General features: G+C 37.9%; 1 protein-coding gene and 1 pseudogene across 1 annotated transcript; both read left to right on the forward strand.

The window, feature by feature from the left end:
- LOC109109843 (complexin-3-like) lies at positions 1-5,596 on the forward strand. The gene is made up of 3 exons (XM_042744570.1): positions 1-517; positions 3,421-3,508; positions 4,936-5,596. The coding sequence occupies exons 1-3, from the start codon at positions 360-362 to the stop codon at positions 5,158-5,160; spliced, it is 471 nt and encodes a 156-aa protein (XP_042600504.1). The 5' UTR covers positions 1-359; the 3' UTR covers positions 5,161-5,596.
- Positions 5,597-6,217: 621 nt separating this feature from the next.
- Positions 6,218-10,055, forward strand: LOC109109837 (annotated as a pseudogene).
- Positions 10,056-13,186: the final 3,131 nt, after the last annotated feature.

The following is a 13,186-nucleotide window of genomic DNA, read 5'->3' on the forward strand; positions in this document are numbered from 1 at the left end:
TCTGAATCCTTTCTGCTCGCTTACTGTCATCCCTTACTGACTTGGAGGCGCGCAAACCGTCGCGCGATGCGTTTTGACAAGTCACGCGCGCCCGCGAAAAAAAAAAAGGCGCGCTTAATCCGGCGGTTCGTGGGATTGGGCGGGAAGAGAGTCGGTTGAGGAAACACGGGATTGGGCGGATGTTAGAGTCAAACCGCTGCTGTCTGTGACTCAGAAGAAGAGACGAATCCACTTCACTTTACCTCAGCTGAGTTTCTGTGAGGCGATCGCGGAGAAGGAGACCTTATTATTGACCTAACTGGAATTAACAGTTCTGGGCAAGTAAGGAAGAATATTAAGGAACGTTATACTATTAAACGATGGCTTTCATGGTGAAACACGTTGTCGGCGGTCAGCTGAAGAATCTGACAGGAGGTCTGACAGAAGATAAATCTGACGGAGACAAATCCGACGCGGCCGCGAAAGGAATGACACAAGAAGAGTTTGAGCAGTACCAACAACAGCTAGAGGAGGAAAAGTAAGCACACCTACCGGATTTTTCCCTCAGAAATGTGTTGATTTGGTGATATGTCGGGAATGTTCTCGTGAGGTGGACGTTTGGAGAGGCGCGCGCGTATTTTTCGCGCTTCGTTGGGTGTTTGCGCGCGCAGCTGCTCATTTCGCTCAGGGAGATCCCTGCTCGGTCAGATATGAATAATTTTCCACATTAGAGTTCAGGAGAATTTGCATGTGTAAATCAGAATCTTTTCATCACGAATAGTGATTCAGACGAGTAGCTAAATTCTGCTCTTTAATTGCTTATTCTAAAACAGTAACGTTACTGATAATTAGTAGTATATTAATGTGTTATTAAGCATGTAAACCGGGATACAAAACATGACATTATGATATTATGTGGTATGAATTGTTTCTATGATTGTACAAGGTACTTTAAAGGATACCATAGTAATATTTGGGTAACACTTTATTCTAAGGTGTCCTTGTTACACTTTACATGTATTTACTATTATAACAACAATAAATTGTGCATAGTTACATGCAAGTAACACTAATCCAAACCTCTTAACCATATACAGTAGTAAGTACATGTAGCTATTTAATAGTACTCAGTACTCTTATTTCTTCTTTTCCTTGTATTTTTGGACATTTTTCTGTGGAATTGATCATACATGCGTGAATGTTATGATCCCCTGTAAAGGATATTGTTTCTGTGTGCAAGTAATTGAGGTAAAAGGAGATCTGAAGAACATTCAAAATAAAAAATAAGTAACAAAAAAAAAAAGGTACTCAGTATTTAAATGTATAAATACTAAGGATGGCTTAAAATAAAGTAACCATTTATGGTAGTGACACACACACATATATATATAGACTCAGTACTCTGCTGTACGCGTCATTAAAATCTGCTTATTCTGTAAGTATGCCTCAGGTAAAATGATTTTAATTAGTATTTCACTCCAATTTCATTCAAAATCACACCTGCCCATGCAGGAAAACCATCTAAGGCTCATGGGAAAAACCAAAAAACGAGGCCATTAGAACCATCTTAACATGATGAAGTAATGCATCCAAAGCATTTCTAGCGTTCTTCACACGCTTTGTCTTTAGACATCAGCTCATAACAGCCAATGCATGAACAGGTGGCCGTGTTGACACGGTTTGCATGACTGCCATATTTGGAGAATTCAGATTTCACAGACTTCAGATGGCTGTGCCGAGCTCATCCACATGCTGCAATCCAACTCGAGTCTTCAGAGAGCAGATTTTACGTGAACGGATAGTTTAACACTGTTGACTTCGATGGGAGTCGTGTGTTTAATCTCTTGAATCAGCCAAACCAGCGTGAACTTCTCACAGGTTTTTGCCGCTTATTGAAACGGGGATTATTTTAACTAGTCATTTGTTATAGTGAACCGCGTGGATGAGCATCACCCGACTGTCAGAGCGAGTCTAAATCCCCGAGATATTCCCCTCCCGCTCTCGCTCCTACTCTTCTTCTCTAGTAAGGACTCATTTAGCAGATGCTTTTCTCCTAAGCAGCTTCAAGTACACTTAACATAGAGAAGATCCCTCTGGAGTCAGCATTAAAGGAAGGTTCATGGCTCAATACAAACATGCAAAAGGGACTGAACAGCAAATGTGCTGGTTGTTGTTCACTCACTGTATGTCTTTTATAGCCTACTAAATGCGTTCATTCTGTCATGACCTTTGCTTAAGCCCTGGAGATTTAGTTTGTTAATATTTTGAATCACATTTTATTTTTATATTTTCTGTTCTTTATTTCATTTTTAGTAATTTTGTTGTGTTGTCATTTTTCTTAAATTTTAGTTTGTTTAGGTAAAAAAAAATATATTTTTGAATAATAAACAAAAAATGAACAAAAACTGAAATAAAATATTTAAACAAAATTAGTTAATGTATTTATTTTTTGTTTCATATATTCATTTTGTTGAAGTACTAAAAAAAGTAAAACTACATAAGTGAATTAAAATTCAATAAAGGATATATAGACATATTAAAAAAAATAGTAAATGTTTACAAATCACTGAAAATGAATATTTTAAAAATAATTAAATATTAAAAAAAACCCTATATCAATAATACTAAAATAACACTGTCCTCAACCTGTCATGCAGTTTTTTAACATAGAAAGGAACTTTAATATCAAATATATATTTAAATCAAATTCTTAAGTAAATATGCAATAGCTGAATATACTAAATTTTACTATAGCTTTTATCAGAGCACAATTGCACATTTATTTTAACCATTTTCAGCTTTCTGTAATGGATAAGAGGTTGTTGTTGTTGTAAGCAGTTCTTCAGTCCACCACACGTGTGGCAAATAACACTAGAAATCCAGTCAGCCTGAAGTGTTGTCATTTAATGCTCTCTTTGAAGGTATTTATTCCGTGAGATTCAGAGGAAAGCAGTTTAATCCTTGAGAACGACGTTACATGAATCTCTCTCTGTGTGGACATGAGCTTGTTTTAGTTCGTGCTAAAATGTGCAGAAAGTTGTTATGATGGAGATTATTTTTAACCAGAAAACGGCGTCACTCGTAAATCTTTTTCAGACACATTATGGCCTTTCTGTCAAATGTTAGGAAGGTCTTATGTGATCATTATTCAAATAAGCATCCTAAAAATGACTCCTAAAACATCTCAGCTGAGAAGCAATCGCTGAAATCTGACAGATGGAAATATAGAGATGCTTATTAGTTTGTGATTGACATGGAAGACTTGCGTAGGTGGATAAATGATCAAAAGATCCTTGAATAACCCAGTTGATCCTCACATTAGTGTGTGTGTGTGTGTGTTTTTTTTTTTTTTTTTTTTGACGTTTCTCTTGTGTGTGTGTGTGTGTGTGTGTGTGTGTGTGTGTGTGTGTTTGACGTGCCTCTGTTCTCGTTTCTCCTCAGGCAAGAGCGAGACGCCAGTTTTGCCCAGAAGAAGGCGGAGAGGGCGACAGTCAGGTCTCACTTTAGAGACAAATACAGGTTGCCAAAGGTAACAATTAATCACACTCTCTGTCTGCCGTTATCTGCCCACACAATTAAAACTTATAAAGCACAGAGAACGAACACCTCGCTCGTCTGTGTGAAACACACTGGGCTGAATTGCATTGGAACGGACACATTTCACCCCCCAAAAATTTAATTGCATTGTAATATTATTTTTTATCACAATTAATAAGCCATTTTCTAATACTCAGTAGTGTTCCGTAATGAGAAAAACTGAATCTTTTTACTGAAATATTACTTTAATTAAAAATGTATAACACACGTCATGGTAATACATGATGCACTTAATTTAATTAGTTTTTTTAATGATAATTTGTTTTTATCATTACTAATAACCCATTCCCTAAAACTCAGTACTGTACTTTAATAAAAAAAATCTAATTTTCATTCATGCAAAAAAAAAAAGAATGATTTATTATTTTCATTTTTAAATGATTATGCATCATGGTAATATTTGATATATCAAATTCATGTTTTCTGAATTTAAATAATACTTAAACCCATTCCCCAAAATTATGTATTGTACTGTGAGAAACTAAATTATCATCACATCAATAAATACAATACATATCAGTTCAAAAAATTAAGTATTATTTAAATTTTTAAATGCTTATACATTATTGCAGTATTTTTTAATTAGTTGATTTTGATCTAAAGTATGATTTAAAAAAATCGTAATAACACATTTTGTAATAATCAGTAGTGTACTGTGATGAGATAAAAAAAATATAATTACTGTAATGCAAAAAAATAATGAAATATTATTTACATTTTAAAATGTTCATACACTATTTTAGTATTTGATGTACTGTATTTAATGTGTTGATTTTAAATCATAATTAACAACCAATTTTCCAGTATTCAGTAGAAAACTATCATCATAATAATGCAAAAAAAAATTAATGTTATTTTAATTGTGAAATGTGTATACATAGTAATTGATGTAATGAACTGATTCTGATTTTTATTTTAATTTATGCTGATTTTAATTAAAATAATAATTGTATACACAATACAAGATGATGACTATAATGAAAATGGCATGAAAATAACCTTAAAAATAATGTCACAACACAAGAATCCCAAAGGTGTTTCCCATTTTTGATGACTTGAACACAGAAAATCATGCAAAGAGTGTTTATGGTTTTGCAAGAGCATACTGTATATTTTTTCTGTAATTTCTCATGACACCTGTTTCACTGAAATCTGTCAGATAGTAGTGATATTTTATGTTGAATGCATGAAAAATGAACGAATGAAATAAAAAAATACCTGCAAATTGTAAATGTAAAAAAACCTTACAGCAGCAGGCTTCACTTTCTTCATGTGATCTATTGTTCTTCTGATTTCAGGGTGAAGTTTGACACACATGTCATTGATTTTTCCCCTTTTCCTTGGTTTTCTGTCTCTCAGAATGAGCTGGATGAGACTCAGATCCAGGCGGCGGCAGACGACGTCGAGCTCCCCACCGAACTGGCCAAGATGATCGCCGAAGACAACCAGGAGGAGGAACAGAAGCAGTCTGTTCTGGGTCACCTGACCAACATCCAGAACGTGGACATGGGCCACCTGAAGGACAAAGCTCAGGCCACACTGGAGGACCTGAAGAGCTCGGCGGAGAAGTGCTGCGTCATGTGATCTCACTGCATCCTCACTCCTGGAAGTGTTTCTTCTCTCCTTATCCCTGTATCTCCTCCACACAAACACACACACTCTCACACACACACACACACACACACACACACACACACACACACACAGACACACACACACACACACACATACCGTGTCTGACGACTAACATCCATATTCATATATCCAGTGTGACATGTAGGGCAGTGTTTGTTTCATGATGCTGATATCGTTCTAGGAGTTTAAATGTCATGTGTGTTTCATCAACTATACGAGAATCTCACAAAAACACGATCGGGTCACATTTCACAAAATTATATTTTGCATAAATTATTAATCTTGAAGGGATAGTTCACCCAAAAATTACAATTATCTTATTTATTCTCCCTCATGTTTTCCAAACAAATTTTAAGGAATGTTGGTAAGCAAACAGTTGCCGGTAGCCATTTAACAAAAAATCATTAAAAAAAAAATATCAATGAACAAAATGGGTACCGTCAACTGTTTGCTTACCAACATTATTCTGTTTAACACAAAAAAGAGATATTTTAAAGAATGTTGGTAAGCAAACAGTTGACGGTAGCCATTGACTTCCATAGTATGGAAAAAAAAATACTATGGAAGTCAATGGGTACCGTCAACTGTTTGCTTACCAACATTATTCTGTTTAACACAAAAAAAAAAGATATTTTAAAGAATGTTGGTAAGCAAACAGTTGACGGTACCCATTGATTTACATAGTATGGGAAAAAAAAATACTATGGAAGTCAATGGGTACCGTCAAATGTATGCGTACCAACATTATTCTGTTGAACACAGATGATGATATTTTGAAGAATGTTGGTAAGCAAACAGTTGCCGGTAGCCATTGAATTCCAAAGTATGGAGAAAAAATACTATGCAAGTAGGGCCCTGTGAAATCTGTTTTGTTTTTTCACAAATTCCGTTTTTTCATAAAAAATTATCTGGATTTAGTTTTTTGTTTTTTGCTCTATTTTAATGTTTAAATTAAAATGTATTCATCAAAAAGCATGTCTAATTAATTGAAATCATGAAACTTACAATATGAAACAGCAAAAAAAAAATTTTATAATAATTTTTAAGAAGTAGGACTAGCATTACATTAAGTAATATTTCTGTCAACCGAACTTTTATTTTGACGGGTTGCTGTGAAGACCTTTAAGTTTCTTTTGATGTTCCTACTTGTGATGTATTTGGCAAATTCCATGACATTCTGTTACACAGTAAATTATGTTTTTATGACTGGATTTCGTCTGCTTTAAGGGCCCTATGTAAGTCGATGGGTACCGGCGAATGATTGGTAACCACCATTCTTCAAAATATCTTCTTTTGTGTTCAACAGATTAAAGAAATTCATACAGGTTTGGAACGACGTGACGGTGAGTAAATGATGACACATTTTTAATTTTTGGGTGAACTGTCCCTTTAATGGTCCTGAAATATCCTTCATATCCATTATGCAAGTGTAATTTCTTGACTTTGGGGTGAAATGTGACGTGTTTCCGGAGATCCCATCCAAGCCATCCCTGCTCCGGTCTGAAGGTGTTTATGACTTTGAGGAGTCTTGAAGGGCTTATGGGAGCAGGAATGGAGGTAGAACCCAGATGCCCCTAAACATGCGCACACACACCATCACATTTGACCCTTGACCTTTGACCTTTCATTGAGTGGTGCCGTTTTGTGCAGGTGGTTCGGTGTCGTCGTGATGCAGATGTCGACCTTTTTCTTTCTGGTTGTTCCCTCTTATGGAGACTCAAAACAATGATTTGAAATGCTGTGCTGCTGAGGTGCGCGTCTGGATGAAGGGTTTTATTCTGATTCTGTGTTCGTTCGAGTGAAGCCATGCAGGGATTTGGTTTTTGAATATAAGCTGTAAACATAAAGCAATATTTCCATCTCTGATCTACAGGACAGAGCTGGTAGCCAATAAATGTGAAGGGTTAAACTGACTTTCCTGTTAATCTTATTTAACCCGTTAGATTATTCTATATTTTTTGTCTTTATTAATGGCAAGAAAGTTTTTTGTCGTTTGTTTTACTGTACTTATGCCCTTGATAGATGTTTCCGCTCTGGACTGCATAAGTAACGTAATTACCAATGTGAGGCATTTATGTAATTATTCCTCTGTAATTTCCAGACCTTGCTGATTTTTGACTGTTGAAACTGTAATAAATATATTTGTACAAAGATTGTGATGTAATTTCAGCCTGTGTGTGATGTTCTCGCAGTGCAGCCGCCGCAGTACTGTTTCTGACCGCTAGATGGAGACACTGGACACGAGTCACCAACACACTTTCAGCTTTATATAGGTGGGTAGTTGACAACAAATGAGCATTTTGCAAACAGTTGTTGAGTTTAGGTAAATGCCGTTTCTTTAAGGCAAACCTTTTTTTTCATGCACTGATGGTGACTTGATTTATTTGGCTTTTCGTAACGTGTTGTTTCAGGCTAGTAATAAGAAAACATTCAAAATAGACTTGTGTTTATCTGTAATTTTATCTATTTATCTCTTTGTAGATTTCAATTATAAAACAATTACAATTAAAGGTTGTTTTGACATTTTTTTTAACCTACTCACCTGGGGCGTCTTGCCTTAAGGTGCTTAACAATTTAATCACTTTTCAGCAGTCATGCATTACATTACATTTAGTCATTTACTAGGCACTTTTATCCAAAGCAACTTACAAATGAGGACAACAGAAGCAATCAACACCAACAAACCAACTTTTTTATAGATAGACTAGAGTGTGTTAGTGTTAGAGGGTCAAATGACAATTTAATTAGCATGCATTCTCTCATTAAAAAATGCATGCATAGCAGCATTCATACAACAATTATAAACAGATGTTTTTAAAACCATTTTAGATGCAGTTTATCATGTCAACTACCCATGTGTGCTTTAGTGTATTTCACCTCACTGATTCTGGTATGGTGTATCTTTACAAGAATATTGTAATTTGGAGATTAAGACATTTCTACACTAGACACAAATTTTAACGTAGATAACAAGCATTTGCTGCTGGACTTGTGGCTCACACTTTGTGTGACAACTAGCCCCAGTCTACAAGACTATGTGGATGGTTGCAGTTTTGCATAGTTTTTTCGCTCCAATCAGAGCTGTTTCCATTTGAAAAGTAGAGAATCGCTGATCTCAAGTGCGCTATGAAAGGACAGGGCAGTAAAATATATTGTTGTGGAAAGTCTCTCTATTGATGGGCCTCCGGGCTGCTGCATGGCCAGTCGGACACAAAGAGGGTGAAACGGTCCAGAAAACACTTTTGTGGCTCTTTTCTTTTCCATCAGGGCGCGATTAAAACACCCCAAAGGAGGCTCGAAACCCACCGGTTTATACAGGGGCTTGTTCTTGGGTTCGTGCTAAAGAGAAACAGATTTGTTTTTCTGCGCTCTAAATTGACGAAGCGGTTTGCAGATGTTGAGCTTCTAGTAGAGGAATGCATCTCTTTTTTTCTCTCTCTCTCTTGCGCTGATGGGGTTTTGTAATTTAATGCAGAAAGAGAGACCACACAGCTCGCCGGCTTCATGAAATTCATAAACATTTTATTTATCCTGTACAGGAGGTGAGCTTTGCCAAAAATGGTGTAACTATGCAATCCCCCGTACGCGACCAGTAGAACAACAGAATGCGTAATGAAGAGAGGAGTGGAGGGAGTTTTGGGGGAGGAGGGGTCTCGAGCGTGAAAGAGCCGGAGGGACAAAGACATGCAGCATGCAACAGGACTCCGAGAGCAGAAAACACACTCCAAATAACATGCAAACCCCAAACGCAGGAGGATTCTTAGGCATAAAGAGGATTAACATTTGAAATGCACTCAGGATGCAACCGGATAGCAGCGAACTGAACTGATTGCACGGATAACTGCTGAACTTTCGATCTGAAAAGCTTCATTGTGGAGTAAATGCATGCTTTTCTGTGACGCACCATGTTGTGCTTTCACGGATCGATGCAAGCATGCACCTAATCTGAGTTCGCGGGCAAAATGGAGAGCAGCATCGTTCCCGTCGCATTCCTCTCGTTTGTGATGATGCTGGAGGCGCAGATGGTTTGCTGGCAGGCGCTGATGCGATGTCATGAAGAACGCGATTGTGAGCTCGCCTATAACCAGTATTTGACGGCATGCGATGGGATCATCCGCGGAAGCAGACGCCAGTGTCCGAGCCACTGCATCAGCGCGCTCATCCGCCTCAACCAGACCGCGAACGGCCCGTTTCTAGAGACCTGTGACTGCGGGGTCGACCCCGAGTGCCTGCGGGCCAAACGAGCCGTCGAGCCCTGTCTGCCGCGGACGCATCCGGGTGATGCCGATGGGATCGGGTGCACCGAAGCGCGCCAGCGATGTGAAGACGAGCCAGCTGTCAGTCATCCCTCACCGCATATCTCTCCCACTGCGGACAGCTGTTTAACGGGAGGAAGTGTTCGTCCCGGTGCAGGTCCACCATCGAGGAGCTGCTGTTAAAGCCCAATGGGGTGCTGCTGAACCAATGCGTCTGCGACGGTCTGGAGAGGCCGTTTTGTGAGGTGGTCAAACAGAATATGGTCAAACTGTGTTCGATAGGAGACAACAGCGTCTCCGTGGACCACGATGGCACAGACGATGCATACGAGGACGAGGATTACGAGGCGAAACCAACTGATGCGTTGATGTCGTTTACAAGCGCTTTGACTCTTTCTCAACACGTGGTTTTGCTGTGCATTGCATTCGCTTGGGCGTTCACACTTTAAAGTGTGGCGGATTGAACATTTGTGACCCTGGACCACAAAACCAGTCTGCATTTTTTTAAATACATGAGCTTTCTATTGATGTGTGGTTTGTTACATCGATGCAACTATTTGAAAATCTGGAATCTGAGGGTGCAAAAAAATCTAAATATTGAGAAACTCATCTTTAAAGATGTCCAAATGAAGTTCTTGGCAATGCATATTACTAATAAAAAAATAAGTTTTGATATATTTATGGTAGGAAACTTACAAAATATCTTCATGGAACATGATCTTTACTTAATATCCTAATGATTTTGGCATAAAAGAAAAATGTATAATTGTGACCCATACAATGTATTGTTGTCTATTGCTACAAATATACCTGTGCTACTTATGACTGCGTTTGTGCTCCAGGGTCACATTTAGTCCTTTTTGAAGCAGCTGCACAGCAGTGTTTGTCCTCATCATCAGCTTTCATCAGTTAACGAACCCGGACTCTGTCTTTCTTCCGTGTTGTTTCATCTCAGTACCACTTGAAGTGTCTCAAGGCAAACAGTGGACGCATGTCGAGGGTTTGCACAGCGGCCAGTCATTGTACTCGCATCTTACTTCAAATATTTGCAGTGCGCAAGCACATAAAGGAGCCGGTTTGTGGATCAAGTGCTTCATTTAGGTGGAGAGGCCCTTCAGAAGCTGTTAAACGCTCTCGTTCTCTCTCACACGCCAGTTTTATTGGTTTGACCTCGTCCTCTGAACTATCAGGTCTTGGATATGAGCGTTTGACAGCATGCACACCATCACATTTGACTCGAGTATCTCTAGTGTTCATGTATGCTGGAAATCAACACCAAGTGCCTGACGACTGTCTTTATATTGAATCTAGAAACAAACTTCTCCATACATACACAATCAATTTATACATAACTTAAATAAATCATATATATATAATGCATTATAAATATAGTTACATTAAGCCTTGTAATGCATCTCTTGAATAATTGCAACCACAGTTATAATGCATTAAAATGCATTGTTACACCATTAGAAAGTACAATGCATTTTAACTTTGGTTACAGTTATTTATGAAAAGATCTAACGCAGTACAATGTACATTATGAATACCTTTATAATGCATTATACCGTAAGGCTTAAAGTAAAAAGTTACCGATCTTTAGTTTTTGCATATAATGAATTATTAGTAATGTTACAAAGAGCAGAAGCACACTCTACGCAAGTATGTGAATGCAAACACTGACTGAAACATAAAACATAGTCTTCTTCTGTGGTCCGTCTTCTCTTTTAGGTCAATTACTGTCATTGCATCTGAAGAGAATCTTGCAGAGCAAGTTAGTTAAAGATAATTAAGCTGTTGATGTTTATAGCAGCTACTTGAATGTTAATGCATCTGAACGGACGGAAACTCGTAGTTATGTTTGTGTACTTGCAAAGAGTGTGCTTCTGGTTTAATATTCTTAAAGCGTTTGTACAGAAAATGAATTTATTTATACATTTTGGAATAATTAAGAAAATAAAAGTCTTGCTGAAATGTATGATGGAGACTTGTCTTAAGTTAATTTATCTGAAAAACAGGGATATTTATGTCCAAATCCCATGAACACAGTTTTCCTACCAGGTTTGACTAGATAAATTAATTAAATCAATAAAAGCTACAGCAATGATCAGCAGCACATATTGTTGGTAGATGAAATCATTGGTGCAAAATCCTTTCATAACAACTTTATAGTACTCATTAATCCAAAATGTAGTATCTATGTAAGTATTTTTGCTGTCAATTGGAGAAATTTCCACTTGTGTCTGTGCACTGTATGCATGTGTATGTATAGTATACACACACACACACACACACACACACACACACACACATATAAATGACCAATTATCACTATTAACTAGTTGCTTATTAGCATGCCTATTATTAACATATTGCCTGTTTATTAATACTAATAAAGCACATATTCTGCATGATCATATTCTACATCCCTAATCCTACCCAATACCTAAACTTCACAACTACCTTATTAACTATTAATAAGCAGCAAATTACACTAGTTTATTAAAGCAAAAGTCATACAGTAGTAATGGTTTGTTAATAGCGAGAATCGGACCTTAAAATAAAGTGACAGATTTTCTTGCTTAGTATTTTTTTGTTGTTGTTGTTGTTTTCCAGTACAAATATATAAACAACAATCAAGATACATTTACTGGAGAAACAAAATTACTTTAAAAATGTGTCAAAATTAAGTGAGCTTTTGCTTAGAACAAGAATAAATATTTGCGAATTTTTGAATTAAGTTTATTTTTCTTACTCCATTGGCAGATACCCCCCCCCCCCCCCCCAGAATACAAGACTTAATATCTGAAGTCATAAATGCATCTTGATTTAAGAGTAAGATATTTGTATATTCAGCACTGTGTTTCTGTTGCTTCAGACTCATTCCACAACCTCACTTTCTCAGTGGAGAACTGTAATGTTTAATGCTGCACGCTTGATTCCGTGTGTGTTTTAATTCGAAACGTCTGTGTGCTGGAAGTCCGTGGAGAGCTGTACCGCAGATGCCAGAGGCTCTCTTTGGCTTTTTCTGTGAAAACAGCGAGCAGGAACCCGACTAACTCGACACTGAAGCCCCTCTCTCCTCCTGCTGAAACCCCCACCGACGGCCGGGAACACAATCAAAACAAACAAAAGCAGGGGAGACCGCTGGAGGAGGAGGAGCCGCTCGGGGCCCCGTTTCTCATTTATCTGTGACCCAGATTTCAACCCCCACACCACCGATTGTAGAGCCGGCATTGTGTCCGCTGGGCACAAAGTCTTATTCATGACGTGCACGTCAGTGTAAGAAGAGCTGTGTGTGTGCGAGTCTCTGAAGGATTAACGTCCCTCCTTACACTCACTCACAATCCTTCCTCAGTTCATCTGATGTAGAGCTGGCATGACTTCTCTGAGACGGAGCTGGCAGAACATAGAGGCCCGTAACAACAGAGCCGTTGTGTGTTTGAGAGCTGCGCTCCGTACCTGTCCTCTCCAATGAAACTCGAGAGATCTGATTAAACCGCAGGCTGACCTTTCAGCTTAAGAAGCCTTTAATTACAGCCGTTTGTTACGTCGATCATCGCTACGCTGCGAAAAACAATGCTCTTCTTCAGTCTGTTCTTGCAGGACAAATTCTAAATGTTTTTAATCAAGATGCATTTACTTGGGAATCAAAATTGCTTTTTAAATCCTTTTGAAAAAATAAATTCAAAGGGAAAACAAGATTAGGTAACACTTTA

This window comes from Cyprinus carpio, chromosome B18 (genome assembly GCF_018340385.1).
Source record: "Cyprinus carpio isolate SPL01 chromosome B18, ASM1834038v1, whole genome shotgun sequence".
Classification (NCBI taxonomy): Eukaryota; Metazoa; Chordata; class Actinopteri; order Cypriniformes; family Cyprinidae; genus Cyprinus; species Cyprinus carpio.

What these genes read in the sequence shown, in the direction of transcription:
- LOC109109843 (XM_042744570.1), top strand. Translation starts at nt 360, where the DNA reads ATGGCTTTCATGGTGAAACACGTTGTCGGCGGTCAGCTGAAGAATCTG. An exon ending in CAACAGCTAGAGGAGGAAAA is followed by an intron (nt 518 to 3,420) that starts GTAAGCACACCT and finishes GTTTCTCCTCAG; the next exon opens with GCAAGAGCGAGACGCCAGTT. An exon ending in ACAAATACAGGTTGCCAAAG is followed by an intron (nt 3,509 to 4,935) that starts GTAACAATTAAT and finishes TCTGTCTCTCAG; the next exon opens with AATGAGCTGGATGAGACTCA.